Source organism: Eleutherodactylus coqui, chromosome 1 (assembly GCF_035609145.1).
Source record: "Eleutherodactylus coqui strain aEleCoq1 chromosome 1, aEleCoq1.hap1, whole genome shotgun sequence".
Taxonomy (NCBI): domain Eukaryota; kingdom Metazoa; phylum Chordata; class Amphibia; order Anura; family Eleutherodactylidae; genus Eleutherodactylus; species Eleutherodactylus coqui.
The window spans coordinates 218,149,229-218,167,152 of record NC_089837.1 but is presented as its reverse complement, the minus strand read 5'-3'; the positions used below and the strand labels follow the sequence as shown (position 1 = coordinate 218,167,152).

At 44.4% G+C, this 17,924-nt stretch overlaps 1 protein-coding gene across 1 annotated transcript in view; it reads right to left on the bottom strand.

The window, feature by feature from the left end:
* Nucleotides 1–738: 738 nt before the first annotated feature.
* Nucleotides 739–17,924, bottom strand: part of LOC136611333 (enoyl-[acyl-carrier-protein] reductase, mitochondrial-like) — a 52,409-nt gene continuing 35,223 nt past the window's right edge. Inside the window, exons 6-10 of the mRNA XM_066590859.1 lie at nucleotides 12,132–12,234; nucleotides 11,879–11,952; nucleotides 4,883–4,943; nucleotides 2,213–2,285; nucleotides 739–1,114 (exon numbers count right to left, since the gene is read on the bottom strand). Of these exons, the coding sequence (XP_066446956.1) occupies nucleotides 951–1,114; nucleotides 2,213–2,285; nucleotides 4,883–4,943; nucleotides 11,879–11,952; nucleotides 12,132–12,234 (475 nt within the window). The 3' untranslated portion in view covers nucleotides 739–950. The remainder of the gene's footprint in view (nucleotides 1,115–2,212; nucleotides 2,286–4,882; nucleotides 4,944–11,878; nucleotides 11,953–12,131; nucleotides 12,235–17,924) is intronic.

Here is a 17,924-nt window from a genome sequence, read left to right as displayed (position 1 = left end):
TTAAATTGTCTTAAATTATATTCTAGTCCTACTGCTTACAAAAAGTTCTCCAAAGAAAATGTCTTCTGGATTTGTCTTCTTTCTGGTAATCTGAGTATTTTGATACCATTGCAAGAACTGTCCAACTTTGTTATAATCTGCTAATATGGTGTAGTACTGGACTAGAAAGGAACACTGAATGTTAAAAGAAATAAAGAATACAATTTAAAAAAAATAAAAAATTGTTTGTGTTTTATAGTGCATCCATTTTTGCTACCTCCTCCTATTCATAGACTCCAGATCTGTAAATTAGCCCTCTCACTTCTATGAGTCCTAATTGTGGTTCTGAACAAAATGGAGCTGTAATAGGGCTGTGTGTAATGTAATGTAATGTAATGTAAAGCAATGAGTTTCTGATGGGCATACAAGTAATTGCTAGACTCCGAGGGTTGTATATTTCACCACTTGGTCATGAGTTGAGCATTTGTTGTACCAGAGATGGTGGTGGTGGTGGAGCTAGTAGAGCATCTTACAAGATCGATGATACCACACAGGTGATCAGATGAGCAGAAGTTGCCCAAAAAGTTAGTAGCCCTTTCAGCTCAAGACTGTCTTCACTGAGGTTTATTGCATTTTCCTAGCAATGAATTGCAATTAACATAGCTTTTATCCTTTCCAACGTTTAGTATGTTTCCTTTCCCCAGATTTACAATGAAATAAAATGTGTATTTTTTTATTGAAATCTTCTTAAATCCTTATTTTGCAGAAAGACATTTTGCACATATAAATATTTCTCATGTAAAACTGCAGTAACATTTAGTGTCTTCCAGATCTGCAATTAGAATCTAACTAGACATGAATACTTTTAGGAAATGACACAAAAGCCCTACAATGTCTCTTCTGCACTGGAGGAATGGGTAGAGGAGGATGATATTTCTTTGTGCTTTCTACATAGTGAACACACATCTTTATTATTGCATGATTAGTATGTGCTTGATGCTATAAGCATCCACGCTGGCTTGTAGTGCTCTTTCGTAGTCCTGAAATGGTACTTCAGTGCACTGGGGTTCCAGCAGTTGTCCTCTTCTTACCATCTCTGATAACTCTGACACCATAGTGCTTAGTTTTCCTTGATCTAGCAAGGTGAGAAAGTATATAATATATTAATATGTCGGAATTGTAGCTGTTTGAGCATCACTACAATGGGATGGATTTTTAGCCTCTAAATGCGACTAGAAATGTCACATTCCCAGACCGCACCCAATGATTTTGAAAATACAAGGCATTGAAAATACATAAAGGATATAAGAATACTGTATGAATCTTTATTGTGCATGATTAAGCTTAATTTATAGAAAACAAAATGGCTCTTTTCGTGGAAATTATATTTAAAAATTACCAATTTGTATATCTGGTTTTTGAATGAATCTAAGCATAGCAGAAGGAACCACATAAAGCAGCCCCCAGTGAGATCTCTCTGCTCCCGGCTACAGAAGGTGACGCCAGTTTCGAGAATGGGATTTCCCCCTCCATTTAACTGTTTGGAAACACACAATCAGCTTTGGCAGCATCACACAAACAGTTAACTGCCACGATCAGAGCGGTTTCTGACAGCGACTGGCTCCCAAGCCCACTCCATACACACTTCACGTCCGCGTGATGTAAATTTACATTAGGCGTTCGTCAAGTGTTTAAAGAGGACCAATTGACTTTCCCGACTTGTCTATGTTGATAGATTTTTACCTTCTTGAAATAAAAGTTCTTGAGCTGCGTTTCTTAGCGGGATGGTACAACACAGTTCTGCTGTTCCTCCTAGAACTTTGTGAATAAATTGGGTGGGGGCTGTGTACAGTCCCACTGTCTCCAACCAGTGCTGACAGTGTACAGACATGCCTTTCTTTAAAGTTCTAGGAAGAACAGCACAACATATTCCCAAGAAAAGATGTTCTAGATTTGCTTTAGTATGGGGAATGAACATATGTATCTTCTCCTAACCTACATAGTAAATGTCATCTTTGATATTTAGTTCCAGTTCACTGGCTTTGGCGGACTGCTCTTACTGAGGAACTTTTTTTAGTTTGGAAACCATGCCTCCCAGTAACTGCGGTTGCTGACATCAGCCTTTTGCTCCATTTGTTAAAAACACGCATTTCTTTTGATAAAGCTGATTAGCAGAAAAATAAAAATGTCTCCTTTTGTGAATAGGCTACGTTCAAGTTTCTTTTACACTTACCCTGCATGTGGTTTCTCTTCCATTGGGTCATCCAAAAGCCACGTACTTTAATGTTTTTAAATATCAACGCTTTCTAAAAGAAACCAAATGTTTTTGTTTTTTTTTAGAAGAAATATTCTAACAAGATTTTCCTGCTATAAACACAAATGGCAAATCAATAGGGTATGTACTTAATGAGCACTGTGACCTCCTCAATGTCTGCAAAAGGATGGGGCACATCATATTAGTTTTTTAAATTTGACTGTTAGGCAGCTTACCAATGCCCCTAGATTCAATTTCCTGCGTTTAGCAATGACCTTAGTGCTATTATTTTAATAGTCAGCAACTTGTATACTGTTCTTGGAAAAGGACTTTATTTTCCTTTGCATACTTTTTGTGTTTTGCTGCTACCTAGTGGTGTAAATCACAAATGATTCGTAATTTATTTTCAAAGATTTTTAATGAATGATTGAAGGTTTAGTTTTATCAGTGAATGAAGCTTAAAGGGGTTGTCCCGCGAAACAAAGTGGGGGTATACACTTCTGTATGGCCATATTAATGCACTTTGTAATGTACATTGTGCATTAATTATGAGCCATACAGAAGTTATCAGAAATTTCTCACTTACCTGTTCCATTGCTAGCGTCCTCGTTTCCATGGAGCCGCCTAATTTTCAGCGTCTAATGGCCAAATTAGACGCGCTTGCGCAGTCCGGGTCGTCTTCTTTTCTCAATGGGGCTCCGTGTAGCTCCGTGTAGCTCCGCCCCGTCACGTGCCGATTCCAGCCAATCAGGAGGCTGGAATCGGCAATGGACCGCACAGAAGCCCTGCGGTCCACCGAGGGAGAAGATCCCGGCGGCCATCTTCAGCAGGTAAGTAAGAAGTCACCGGAGCGCGGGGATTCAGGTAAGCGCTGTCCGGTGTTCTTGTTTAACCCCTGCATCGGGGTTGTCTCGCGCCGAACGGGGGGGCTGTTGAAAAAAAAAAAAAACCCGTTTCGGCGCGGGACAACCCCTTTAATGATTTTTTTTTTTTGCTTTATGGGAAGTCGTTTGATAATTATCTAAATTTCCAGCACATTCAGTTGTATACATCCTGGGTATAGTGACACAGAGCATGCTGGTATAACCTGGGTATCTCCTGTATATAATTATATATGTACAGCTGGTATCAGTTATACATCTCCCTGCATATAGTGATATGTACCATGCTGGTATTACCTGGGTATTTCTTGTATATAAGTATATATGTACAGCTGGTATACGTCATATATCCTGTATATAGTGATATGGACCATGCTGGTATAACCTGGGTGTTCCCTGTATATAATTATCCATGTATAGCTGGTATAAGTTATGAATCCTGTGTATAGTGATATGTAGCATGCTGGTATAACCAGGGTATAATGTATATAATTATATATGTGCAGGTAGTATAATTTTTTTTTTATAGTATAACTTACACCAGCTATACATATGAGATACGTAGTATATACCAACATGGTCCGTATCACTATATACCTGAGATTTTTAAGTTATAGCAACTTTACATATAATCTGGGTACCTTTTAGTATGTATGTGTGTATCTATCTATCTATCTATCTATCTATCTATCTATCTATCTATCTATCTATCTATCTATCTATCTATCTATCTATCTATCTATCTATCTATCTATCTATCTATCTTCTCAGCATGGTCCATATCACTATATACAGGATATATGACATATTCCAGCTGTACATATAATTATATACAAGAAATGCCCAGGTTATACCAGCGTGCTCCATATCACTATATACAGGAGATGTACATACCCCTGTATATAGTGATATGGACCATGCTGGTATAACCAATGTATCTTCTGTATATAATTATATATGTACAGCTGGTATACGTTATACATCCTGTATATAGGGACTATGGACTATGCTGGTATAACCTGGGTTTTTTTTTCTGCGTATGATTGCCCACTTTGCACATGAAAAATACATCAAAAACCTGCATGCAGTTTAAAAATAAAAAAAAACCAGACATGTATTGTTTAAATTCATGTGTGCATTTTTTTTTCTTTTATATGAGCTTTATTGGAATTTTGCACCTGAGCCTTTAGCTATGCCCCTACTCGGAAGACTTTCGGAACCAACTATAAATACTTACTCTTGTGCTGAGATACTAATGTCTATAGTCACATGCCAGGAGTTTGCAGCAACAATTTTGTGATGACTTCATAAGTCAACTTCCTGTCCTGGTTTCTGTCGTGTTCAGTACTGTCCCTAGGATATTGTTTTAAATGATAATGACTATTTAAATGTCTACGGGTGTGTACGTATATAGCTGCTGCTATACAAGTCATGAATACCTGATGTTCACTAAGAAAAGAACATCAGTATAGTCCAAATACTACCTTATACTTGCTTTAGCCTTTTTTTTAATCAGCAGCTGAATATGATCACTAAGTATCTAGTAGTTGAGCTAATTCTGTGCTTGTATGGGAAGGGAAGAATTCTGGAAAATGGTTAAACTATAGTAACTAAAGTAGAAATGTAGGAAATGGTCATTAAGGTAATAAGGCGGGGCTTTCATGCTGTTGTAACACTTGCATCTAAAACCCCGCCCACTCTCAGAAGTCAATGGCAGCACAATTTTATTGATGAATAAACAAGAATCTAATTTCTTCGTAATACTTACAGCAGGTAAAGGAGTTGGTTTTCTTGACATTCCTCCATATGTTACCACTGTGCTACCATCCCTATAGACGTATACAAGAAAAAGAAAATTGTAAGATGAACCTGGTTCAAATGTGCGTATAGACAATTACCGTATATACTCGAGTATAAGCAAATTTTTTGTGCTGAAAAAGCCCCCCTCGGCTTATACTCGAGTGAGGTTAAAAAATTTTTTTTTTAAACGGGGGCGGAGCCTGACCGCTGTGCTGTATGGCCGTGTGAGTGCAGAGCTCCGACGGCAAGGCACCCTCAGAAGGTCACAGCAGCTATTAGAAGCGCCGTTATGAGAAGAGTCGGGAGAGAGAGGGCTGCGGAACAAACGGGGACCCCGCGGGTGAGCAGAGGACAAGCCGATATGCAGCGCTTCCTAAAAGAAAAGAGTTCCCGCTCACCGCTGTTTCCAGCCAAGATGGCCCCGGCACAGACCACCGCTGCAGCTCAAAGTAAGGAGGGGGAGGAGGGGACCATCTCTGACAGCGAAGATGGGGAAGCAGTTTCAAGAGGCTTTATGAAGGACCTCTTAATGAAAGCCCTACACCCCATAATGACCGAGCTGGGGGAGATTAAGGAGGATATAAGGCACCTGGGAAGGCGGGTGGAAGAACTAGAAACATCTACGTCCTCCATAACCAGTCACGCCACTGAAATGGCGCAGATATTGCAGGTGCATCATGACCACCTTAACAGAGCCCTCTTGATGCAGGAGGACTTAGAAAACAGAAACAGGAGATGCAACATACGCATCAAGGGGCTACCGGAATCGTGGGCCACAGAATGCCTCCCCAAGGTGGCCAAAGAAATTTTTTCATCCTTGCTCGGCCCAGAGAGAGCCGCCCCAATCACGATCGAACGGATCCACAGAGCCCTCAGACCCCTCCCGGCGAACACTGAGCCACCAAGGGACGTAATTTGTAAGAGTGCTGTCCTTTCAAGATGCGTTCGCCATTTTAAGGGCCGCCAGAAACTATAGAAATTTAAAATATTCAGAGGCCCCCCTGCAGATCTTTCAGGACCTTGCTCCCACTACCCTAGCCAAGCGCCGCCTGCTCCGACCACTCCTGGAGGCGCTCAAGGAAAAAAGCATTAATTACGCCTGGTTGTTCCCGTTCGGCCTGAGCTTCTCTCACAAAGGCCGCAGGATTAACATCAGAGACCCCGGGGACCTGCCGGCGTGCTGGCAGCTTCTGGAGATGGAGCCGATAGACCTCCCGTGCTGGCTGCCGCTCCCAGAGATGCCCGACCTGCCTAAGCTCCCATCCCCGGCATCCTGGAATTCTGCTGGGCCGGCAAAGTCACCCAGGAGCAAAAAAAAGAAAAGCCTGAAATTGCGCCTACAGTTTCGCCGGTTGGCTGATCATCCTCGGTGCCCCCGAAGGAGGTTCGGAGGCCTATTCGCCCTAAATTGTCCCAGCACATTTGGGAACGCTACGGGACAGTGGCAGGTTGCGGACTCTGTTCAGAATTTTTCATGTCAGGGCCCCGCGGGCTCGTGGGGAGCACTTCGTTGGTCATGTTGGACTCACTGTTTATTAGTCACTTTCTCGTAACCCGTGGAGGACTTTGCTTGCCCTCCCACCCCGACTCACTGAAGCCATATTTCTTCTATGTTATACCTTTGCATCTCTCTAGACCTTCTAGGGTGTCTGTCAGGGCAGGTTTCCTGCAACACGGCATCTCTGCCTGGTATCACTTGATACCAGTATCCCACCCCTAGAGGGGTATACCGTCTTGCACACCACCCCCACTGACTGTCTTAGGACTAATTGGTCTTTTTGATAACTTGTTCTTTTATTTAGAGTTTGTGTTACCCTTCCCCTGTGTATCCCCCCCCCCCCCCCCTCCCTGAGTGTCTACTCCTTCCCACTTCTCTCCCACCGCATCCTCGAAAGCTCCTGTATAGCACTTAAGGATCTATTCACGTGTCGGCCTTCCTTTCTTTAGGTTATCTCTGTAGCACGATATGCCTCCGCCTCTACGGCCAGTTGCGGACGAGCGCCTCCGCGTCTCCTCTTTTAACGTGAGAGAGATCAACTCTCCCTTCAAGCGACACAACGTAGCCCAGCTTCTCCGAAAATACGGTACAAAAATCGCCTTCCTTCAGGAAACGCACTACAAGAGGGGTAAGTGCTTAGCCCTTCCGGGCAGACAGTTCTCGCTGGGCTTCCACAACCCACATCCAACTTCAGCATCCAAGGGGGTTTCCATCCTTTTTCATAGCTCTGTTCCCTTTACATGCAAAGCACAACATACTGACGAGGAGGGCAGGGTCATCCTCCTAAGAGGACACATCAACAATTTTAAGATTACCCTGGCTAACTTTTACACACCAAACTCCAGTCAGGTTTCCTGGCTGGTCGGGCAGCTGGAGACCCTCAGAGAATTTGCGGTGGGCCCCATTATACTGGGAGGCGACATGAATCTAACGATGAATCCCCTAATGGACTTGTCGACGGGTCGCTCTCAGATTTCGCAAGCCAAGCTGAGGCGACTGCACCGGGCCCTCTCTGAGATGGGATTGGTGGACGCCTGGCGCCAGTGTTTCCCCTCCGCTAAGGACTACACCTATTTTTCCCAAGTTCACGTCTCATTTCAGAGGCTTGACTATGTCCTAATAGCCTCAGAGCTCCTACCCTTCCTGGTGAACTCAACTATCGCCGCCACCACCATCTCTGACCATGCCCCATTGCATGTAGACTTAACAATGCTCTCCAACACCCCCAGGGAGTGGAGATGGCGGCTAAATCCCGCTCTATTAGACTCCGAGGAAAACAAGGCGTCGCTCTCCAAACAACTGGAGGAATTCTTCAGGTTAAATTCAGGAGGGGACCAGTCGGCGGCCCTGGTGTGGGAAACGCACAAAGCGTTCATTAGAGGCTTACTAATAGCTTTGGGTACCAGGAAGAAAAAGAGCCAACAGAGAGAAATAGACTGCTTACTAAGGCAAATCGCCAAATTAGAGTACTCCACCAAACTCAAGCTCTGCAAAGAGAACCTAAATAAGTTGACTTCCCATAGAAAGGAACTAAATTTATGCTTGAAGTCCAGATTTAACAAAAGATGCCTCCATCTTAAACATATAGTGTTCGTCCAAGGTAACAGGGGCAGCAATGGCCAGATAGCAGACTTCTTAAAAAAGCTCCTTTCCTGTCTAGAGACAGAATCAGCCATTACACTTTTAGCTCCGGAGACGGAGGAGGAGGTGAGCAGATCCCTCGACTCCTCTCCTCCCGGAAAGAGCCCCGGCCCGGATGGCCTTCCTCTCATATATTATAAATCCCTGCGCCCCATCCTTGTCCCACGCCTAACGGAAATGTTTAACAACCTTCTGAAAGGCGGCTCTCTCCCAAAACAGGCTCAAGAGGCCCACATCACGTTGATACACAAAGAGGGCAAGGACCCGGAGATGTGTGGCAGTTATAGGCCCATCTCTGTGATAAATCTGGATGTGAAGCTATGGGCAAAACTACTCGCCAAGCGAATGGAGAGGTATATACCACTCCTGGTTGATAGGGAGCAGGTGGGCTTCGTAAAGGGCAGGGAGGGAAGGGACAACTGCATGCGCATTCTCCATGCAATACACTATGCCAATGTTAAAAGAACCCCACTCGCTCTGGTAAGCACAGATGCCGAAAAGACTTTCGACAGAGTCGACTGGGTATATATGAGATCTGTTCTGCTGCACTTTAACTTCCCTCCCTCCTTTGTCGAGGCCATATTTTCCCTGTATGCAGAGCCCCACGCCAGGTTAAAAATTAATAATATCCTTTCTCCCCCCTTTCAGATAAGTAATGGCACGCGCCAGGGGTGCCCGCTATCCCCCACCCTGTTTATACTGGCCCTGGAACCTCTTCTTCAGAGTGTTAGGATGGACCAGGAGATCCGAGGACTAAACGTTGGAGACTGTGCACTCTCTGCGACAGCGTTTGTGGATGATGTGATCTTTCTAATCACAAATCCCGAGAGAGGGTTACCTAAACTGACCACATGTCTGGAACAGTTTGGAGCACTTTCAAACTTCAAAATTAATTTCAATAAATCAACTGTCCTGAACGTTTCGATCCCGAGAGCCAGGTGTGAGCGCTTGATGGTGGGCTCCCCGTTCTCCTGGTCCAGCTCGTCAATCGTCTTTCTAGGTGTAAAACTGACTAAGAGGGTTGAAGACCTCTATGCTGCAAATTTTCCCCCACTGCTAGCTAAAATAAAAACCTTGCTCCAGAACTATGACGTCCCGTACATCTCCTGGTTCGGGAGGAAAAACCTAATAAAAACCTACATACTCCCCATAATCTTATATCAGATTAGATCTCTCCCAGTTCACCTTCCCTCCAGTTTCTTCAACACTCTGCGCTCGTGGTTTATAAAGTTTATCTGGAGGCAAAAGAGCCCCAGGTTGGCGTATAGCCTTCTGATAAGAAGAAGAGAGGAGGGTGGAATAGGAATGCCTAACATATACGACTACTACATAGCCGCTCACATCAGCAACTGGCAGAGACTAACTTTACCCGGAGGGGACCCCCTCTTATATCAGATGATAACAGAAATGTATGGAACCTCAGCAGCGGAGGACTTGTGGTTCACCAGGAGAGCTACATACAGAAGCAAAAAGTTTAACCCCCTGCTAAGGGGACCCTGCGAGGCGTGGGACTCGCAGAGGGAGACACTGGCTCCTACGCCCTCCCCGATTACCCCCCCTAAGCTCTCTCCCGGCCCTTCTGGGATTACCGCCGGACCCATGTACAAAGAAACTATGGATGACACTCGGAAACAAATCTCTCAGCGAGCTTCAGGCTATAAGACACCGAAGCCCTAGAGAAATAGTAGGGTCCCTGCTGCCCGGCCAGCCACTGACATTTCTCCAACAAGCTCAGATAGAGGGGGTGATTGGGAAATTCACTAAGACATTTGTCTCCACCAGACCCCCTACCGTCTTTGAGAGAGCCGTGAAAGGAAATAGACCACACAGCAGGAAAATCGCGTTCATCCGCAAATCCTGCTTCCCTCCCTTACCAGACGCAAAACCAGCCTTCCTGTATTCATGGGAAAAAGAGCTACACATCACACTTACATCTCAAGAGACACACCTAATCTTAAAACTCACCTACGGACTTTCCCCTTGCATCACCACACAAGAAGCCCACTATAAGCTTCTTGCCAGATGGTATAGAACCCCTCAGTGGCTCGCTGATCATAAACTTTCGACCTGCAACAAATGCTGGAGGTGTGAGGGAGATACGGGTACTTTTTTGCACATCTGGTCGAGCTGCCCGGTACTGAGCACCTTCTGGCAAAGGATAATAGAGTCACTTCAAAAATAGCCCCAAACTTCATACTCTCACCGGAGATACTGTTTCTGTGGAAGCCCTCGAGCAGCTTTAACCCTCTTAAGCAAAAATTGCTGGCTCACGCGATTGATGCTGCTAAAGCACTTATCCCTCTTCTATGGCTGCAGAAGAACCCTCCCCTCTTGAGCCAATGGAGGGACAGAATGGATCTGACATACAACCTGGAGGAACTCTCCGGATGGGCCATGGGCTCCCATGAAAAATTCGTGGAGGTCTGGGGCCCTTGGAGCGAAATACGTGGCTCGATTGGCCCCTGAGTTCCCTCGGGACCTGGTGGTGCGCGACTGCGATGTGTCTGCGGTAACCGGGAGTCGAGGAGGGCCCACGGCGTGGGGAGCACTCCCGGTGTCGGACCCCGGCCCCCCCACACCTTCAATAGACACGCCCTCAGGGTACCCCACCCCCCCACCCCTACCCCCCTCTCTCTACCCCCCCCTACCCCACCTGTCTGTCGATGTCTGTTTCCCCCCCTTCTTTTTCTGTTTGAAGGATTATGCCATGCTAAGACAGATCGGCTCTCATTAGATAGGCTATTGCCTAATTGGTGGCATTGTCCCTGCCAGGATCATCTGTTAGTGGATACATGCTTTCGGCAATATGTTATTGTACACTTACCTGTTTAAAATACAATAAAAATTTGGATTTGAAAAAAAAAAACCAAAAAAAAAACGCAATACTCCCCTCTCAGCCGACGTCTGTGCCCCCGGCGCGATGCTCTCCCCAGTGCTGCGGCAAGCTGCTTCAGACTTCTCCCCGCTGCCATCTCCCTGTCTCGGTGTGGCAAGGTACTTCAGACTTCTCCCTTCTGTCCTCTCCCTGGCTCGGTTTTGAATTCCCCTGCTGTCAGTGCTGTGTGGGGAAGCGCTGTGATTGGATCAAGCGCCAGCCAATCACAGCCGGTGCTCAATCATTAACAGAATGACTATGATTAATTTATTGAGCATCGGCTGTGATTGGCACTCGATCCAATCACAGCGCTTCCTCACACAGCGCTGACAGCAGGGGAATTCAAAACCAAGCCAGGGAGATGACAGTGGGGAGAAGTCAGAAGCAGCTTGCCGCACCGCTGGATGGACCATCTCGCCGGGGACACAGACGCTGGCTGGGAGGTGAGTATTATGTTTTTTTTTACCTAGTATATACTCGAGTATAGCTAGGCTTATACTGAAGTCAATAAGTGTTACCAGTTTTTTTTGTGTGCCAACCTTGCTTATACTTGGGTTGGCTAATACTCGAGTATATTAATTTTCTAATGTATTATAGTAAAAAAAAGGTAATGCATTGTGTGTCCTATGGGCCACCTGTTGACTCCCATTTTTGATAAATGTATGGGGATTACACCACGGTTAATGTAGTATGTCCTAAATGGGCATGATGTCCCCTGTACAATTCATATAAAAGAAAAGTCTTAAGGACCGGTAGATTAATATGTCATGCCCGATAAATGCTAGCATTAGCTACCAGACTTCTAGAATTTGTCCAGTCTTGAATTGCAGTCTATTTTATGTCCACTTTTCAAACAAATGATAGAGCATAATTTCCTGTGTAGTAGTCTGGTTACTAAAGTTGCTTTTATAGGTAATGCACAATTTATACTTGGGGTAAATGAAACCTACTTGAGATGGGAGAAGAGATTTCCAGCACTTTTTCCGCCTACACAATTGAGAGCTAATTTCGGTCTTTCAACCACCTGTGAAAAGATATGAAAGCATGGCCAGCTTTAGAACGATGTACTCTATTGATAATTACTTTATACTGTCACTTCTGATTACTAGTTACAAGCTTGGACTAAAAGCCAGCCACTGCGGATGCTTTACAGCTGTAAGTGAAGTCTGGAGAATGTACAAGGAGTACTATATTCTGAATTACCTTAAATAGATTTGCCATTTCTGATTTCTCCAACATATCCTCTGTTATAACATAGCTGGCACCGAGACACAATAGTTTTTCCTTCAGTTCAGCCACATTAGGTCTTCAAAGTGCATAGAAAATGAATAAGAACAGTAAATACAGCCCACACAGCCAATTCTATGCTTTAGTAGAAAAGCAGAAATAATCAAAAAAACCTCATTATGAACCCCAAACCTATTTCTTCAGTTAAGCTAGAAGAACTTTCTGATTATGTCTACAGCAGTAAGACACTGCCTAGCGATGCCATAAAATCTAGATACTTAGGGGGGGGGGGGGGGGGGGGAACCTTTTTCCTATTTCCACCTTATAATTTCACAGTGCACATAGGAAAACAGTAGTAACACCTCCAATAAAATCACTTTTTCTGTATTCCATTGGAGGAAAAACAGGATAAAAGTTCATAATGTCCAAACACAGACACTCTTCAAGCCTCAAGCGGCTCATGTTCACTGTATATAATAAAGCCTGGCTGCACACTACATGCTTGCATTACAGAATCTGGAGCTGGCATCCGCCTCCAAATTCGGCAGCAAATACCTTCCATAGCATGCTATGGAAAAGTGTTTTTACCTGTACACGAGCAGAAATCGCGATTTTTCCGCTCACAGAGGAAAAAGCGCATCATACCGTATTTTTAAGCAGATTTCGCATGGATGGCCTCCATGGAAGTCATTGGAAGCCATCCAACCCGCAGCCCTTCTGCAATTGATATTTCGGAAAGGTCATGGATTCCACATCATCACCTAGGCAATGACGTGGGAAAAGCAGGGGTTTAACCCCTTACTGAACAGCCCATAGTGTTTTTACATCCTAGCAAAGTAAGCTTTAATCCCTGAGGACGTAGATACATGCTTCCTGCAGCGATCAAAGCCAAGTGGGCTATGGATTAAAGTGCAAAAAAGTTTTTAAAATGTTGAAGATTCCACTGCCCTCATGGATCGAATCCATGGGGGCAGCTGGGATTACTCACTCTTGTCCTCCGTACTGTCCCCCACTGATCTGTTCCTCCGGGACCAGACGCCAGCCTTCTTCGCGTGCACGCCAGACGGATGACGTCATGCTCATGCGCAGAAGGCCGTGAACCCCGGCAAATTTAAGATCTTCTGGCTCCCGGCTCCTGAAGGGAACCAGGAGATGTCACCAGGGACCCCAGTGAGCGGTCCCCGAGCCCGTGATCACTGTTATCCAATAGATAGCGGCGATCACGAAAAAGTTTTTAAAAGTTCAAGTTTCACCTCTCCTCATGGATCATATCCATGAGGAGAGGTGAAAGTACTCACCCCAGGGTCCTCCGTGATGTCCCGGTCTTCCAGGATCTGAAGTCCCCTTCTGCGCATTCGTGCCCGATGTCATTCATTGGGCACGTGCACAGAGGGGCTCGCGCCCCAGGAAATCCAAAATCCCTCTTCTCCTGGCTACAATGTGTAGTCAGGAGCAGAGAGATGTCACTGGGCACATGATCACAGTTATCCAATGGATAACAGTGATCATTTAAAGTTAAAAAAAAAAAAGTTAGAAAAAAAAAAGTTTAAAAACTTTACGTTTCATCTCCCCCTCACAGATCATATCCGTGAGGGAGGATGAAATCGTGTACCTAAGGCCCTGGATTTATCCACCGACCTTACCCCAGCTTCTGCGCACGCTCCCTTCACCAAAATGGCAAACGCATGCACAAAAGCCGTGTAGTGCCAGGGTAATTTAAATTTTCCCTGCTCCTGGCTACAAAATTTAGCCGAGAGCCTGGAGATGTCACGGGGGAACTGCGGTGAGCGGTTCCTGATCACGTGTTCGCTGTTATGCAATGGATAATGGCAATCACGTAAAGATAAAGGAAAAAAATAGAAGTTTCATCTCACCTCACCAATGCGATCGGTGAGAGTTGATGAAACTTTTTACCGGAGGCCTCCGTATTTGAACCCCGACGTGATTCTCCTCTGTGAACCTTCTCGGATTTTGTACATGCGACCACCGGCAAAATGACGGACACATGCGTAGGAGCTGGGAAGCCCAGGAAACTTAAAATCTCCTTGCTCCCGGCCACCAATGGTTGCCGAGAGCCTGGAGCAGTGAACTCGTTGAGCGGTCCCCAGTCACATGATAAAAAGGTAGGGATCTACCTTAGGCCGGTCTCACACAACCGGGTAGGAATTACAGATTCCGCATGCGTCTGATCCGTGTTAATACGTGGATCAATCAAATGCATTGGATTACACAATTCCGCTCACATTAGCGGTTTGGAATTATGTAATCCACTTGCAGAAAAGAGAACGCAGCAGGTTCTTTTTTTTTACTGCGGATATCCGCAACATAGAGCCCATTGTGCTTGATGGTCGTGGATCTACCCGCAGCCCATACGTAACTACATTGTGTACGGGCTGCAAGTACCCATGTCATTGCTAAGCGACGGTGTGGGAAATGCAAACAAAAAAAAGGTGTAGTGCGCATGACCGCCCGTGTGTATACATTATGCGGATGTACGCAGGGTCACAGCCGGGCTCACAGCTGGGATACGCTGCGGGCATCCGTAAGCAGATTCCACTTACGGCCGCGTGAGCCCGGCGTTATTCAGACCGCTACCTGTAATACGTAATTTACAAAAAGCCCCGGGAATGCTTGCCAGTTCCAGGAGCAGCTTGTTGAGCGCTTTCTGTGTGAGAACGCCGCACCTCTGCAAGCTTATGAAGATTTACAGAGCGCTACTGTTTACACCACATCCCTGCCGCTGAGGTAAAAAAATACCCCACAAAAAGCATGAGAGGAGGGGGGTTTTATTGCCCCATGTACCCATCCCAACCAGGCCCCATAATTACCCCTGTCTTCGGAAATACCACACAGTTCACATTATTACTTTTATCTAAGATTTGGGGAATGCAAAAAGGGAGACGGGGGGAAAAGTGGGGGGGAAGGAATATTTTTAGGGAGTTAATTTTTATTCCATACAAGTGTGCTATGGGGCCTGGAATTTATTCAGTTGTGTCCTGAAATCAACGGGTGTTCCCTCCATTATAGGCCTTGCCATGTTCCTGTAAGTAGATTAGGGACACAACGGGAATGTTTCTGAACACGGGACAAACCCCCTGTATCCATTTTGGGGTGTAAGTCTTCATTCCTATGTAAACTGTACAAAAACTGTTTTTAAATTGGCACTATTGCCAAAAAAATTAAAATCATATTTTTTTCCTTCTGCTTTTCTTAGATTCACTTAAATACTGTGGGGTCACAATATGCAGTACACCCTTAGGGGAATTCGTTAAGGGGTCTAGTTTTCAAAATGGGGTCATTTGAGGGGGTTCTTTATCGTTTTGGCCGCTCAATGACTCTACAAGTGGGCAATGGGGCCTGGAATTTATTCAGTTGTACCCTGAAATCCAGCGGGTGCTCCTTCCATTATGGGCCTAGTCATGTGTCCTGTAAGTAGATTAGGGCCACATTGGGTATGTTTCTGAACACGGGACAAACAGGGGTATCCATTTTGGGGTGTCAATCCTCATTTTCATGTGCACTATAGGAAAAAAATATGTCTTTAAAATGACATATTTGCAAAAATATGAGATTTTACTTTTTCTCTTCTAAATTGAACTAATTCCTGAAAAGAAACTGTGGGGTCAAAATGCTCATGACACCACTCAGTGCATACACTAAGGGGTGTAGTTTTTAAAATTGGGTCACCAGACTATTTTTACCACCTAAATATACAACATGTAGCGAAAAAACAATGTCAGAATCACTTAAATAGCTCCGTAAAGGCTTTGCGTATCCATGTTAAAGCGACACGTCAGATTTCCGAAATTTGGCCTGAACATTAAGGCGCAAACAGGCTTGGTCACTGAGGGGTTAAAGGAAAAATCTGTACTGTACATGTCTAACTGCAAGTCGTGCAAACCATCCGCTGTAGAGAAGAGGCAGCCGAATGAGAGGTATGTGCGGACGCTGGCTGGGTACAGGGTCTAATTCTGCTGCGGGCTTAATGTGAGGTTTCCCATTGAAAATAATGGGAAACACTTGTGATCCAAAGCGTTTTTGCCACAAAAATGCCTTGCATCCGCAGGAAAATCGCACCTACCTGAGCGTGATATCAGGCAGAATTTCACCTGTCCGTGTGAAATTAGCGTTATAGTTAGACCTCTTGAAATATCTTGTAGATAATTTCAATATACAAAATGCTTCAGAAGTGGGGACCAATTTTCCGCAAATCGCCCCCTTCCCTTTCCGGATGGTGAATTTCCTTTCCCTATAGCTATAACCCCTTAAGGGTGTTTTGGGCCTAAAAAAAAAAAAACAGACACTTTTTATAGATTTTACCCATGTGGTGGTTTTGCTGTTCTCATTTTTTTCATTCTGCTACCAAAATTATGTTGGCCGTATTTTTTTCCCCCATGACACATGTAGGGCTATTTTTTTTTCCACTGACTTTTTTTCTGTTTTATTAAGGATAAAAGACAAAAAAAAATAATTTATAGTTTATTTTAAAATGAGTATATTTACTCATAAATAAAGTACAGGAATGGGTTCCTCATTTTGCTTCAGACATTTTCATACGTAATATATGTAATATATGTATAGTCTCAGATTATTGAACACATAAGGCGATGGTTTTAAATTGCGTTAGAGGTGTATAATTTTAAGAGAGAGAATTTTTTTTTTTTTCAACATTCAGTTGTTTTTCTTTTCTCCCTGCCTCATGTTCTGCAATTCTGGTTTTCACTTTATGGATACTGAAGACCCCATACGTAAGTCTGCACAAATTACATGTTATAAAATAAATTACGTTATGGGAATAACAGTTCACAAAATGTTTGGTATTAAAGCTGTTTAAACAATCACTCAATACAAAAGCCATATTATCCTGCAGTGTTGAATCCAGAGAAAGGCACAAACCCATGTGAGGCAGTAGCCAATTTTCTCCTTACAGTAAAGTATAACTTTGTTGCTAGTGAAGCCTTTATTCCTCTGATGCGTGGATAATGGCTAATAAAAGTTAGTTTTGTGGTGTCTAGCAGCCTGAAATTTTCTTGACAGTGAGATAGTATTTTTAATATATCATTATCAGCAAAACTTTTTAGTTTTGTTAGACTGTTTAATAATAATAATCTTTATTTGTATAGCGCCATCTTATTCCGCAGCACTTTCATGCATGGGAGAAACAGACAATACATCAATTACATGTGATCTACAATTAGTTTGAAACGGTTGGGGTGGTACAGGAGGTACAGGGGGGAATGAGGCATAGGGGAACACAGGCAATATGAGAATTACATGTGGAAATCAGTTATTAGAAAGTAAACTGGGTGAGGGCAGTAAGGAGGTGCAAGGGTAGAGGTCATATACGATAGGCAAGGTGAAAGATGTGAGGAGCTATAGAGTAGGGCAGGGGGAGTAGGTCAGGAGATTTGGTATGCCTCCCTGAAGAAGTGAGCTTTTAAGGAGCATCTGAAATTTCGTGCTTTGGATTGTCCAGATGCCTTGGGATAGAGCGTTCCAGAGGATGGGTATTGCTCTGGTGAAGCCCTGTAGGTGAGCATGTGAAGTTCGTATTAGAGGAGTATGTGTGTTAGCGTATCGGAGTGTGCGGGCTGGGTGGTGTACGGTCAGGAGGGAGGCAATGTATGGTGGCGCAGCACCATGGAGAGCTTTGTGGGTGAGGCTGAGAAGGTTAAATTTAGTTCTGCAGTGGATGGGCAGCCAATGCAGTGACTGACATAGTGCAGAGGCATCTGAGTAATGGCTAAATAGAAAAATAAGCCTAGCTGC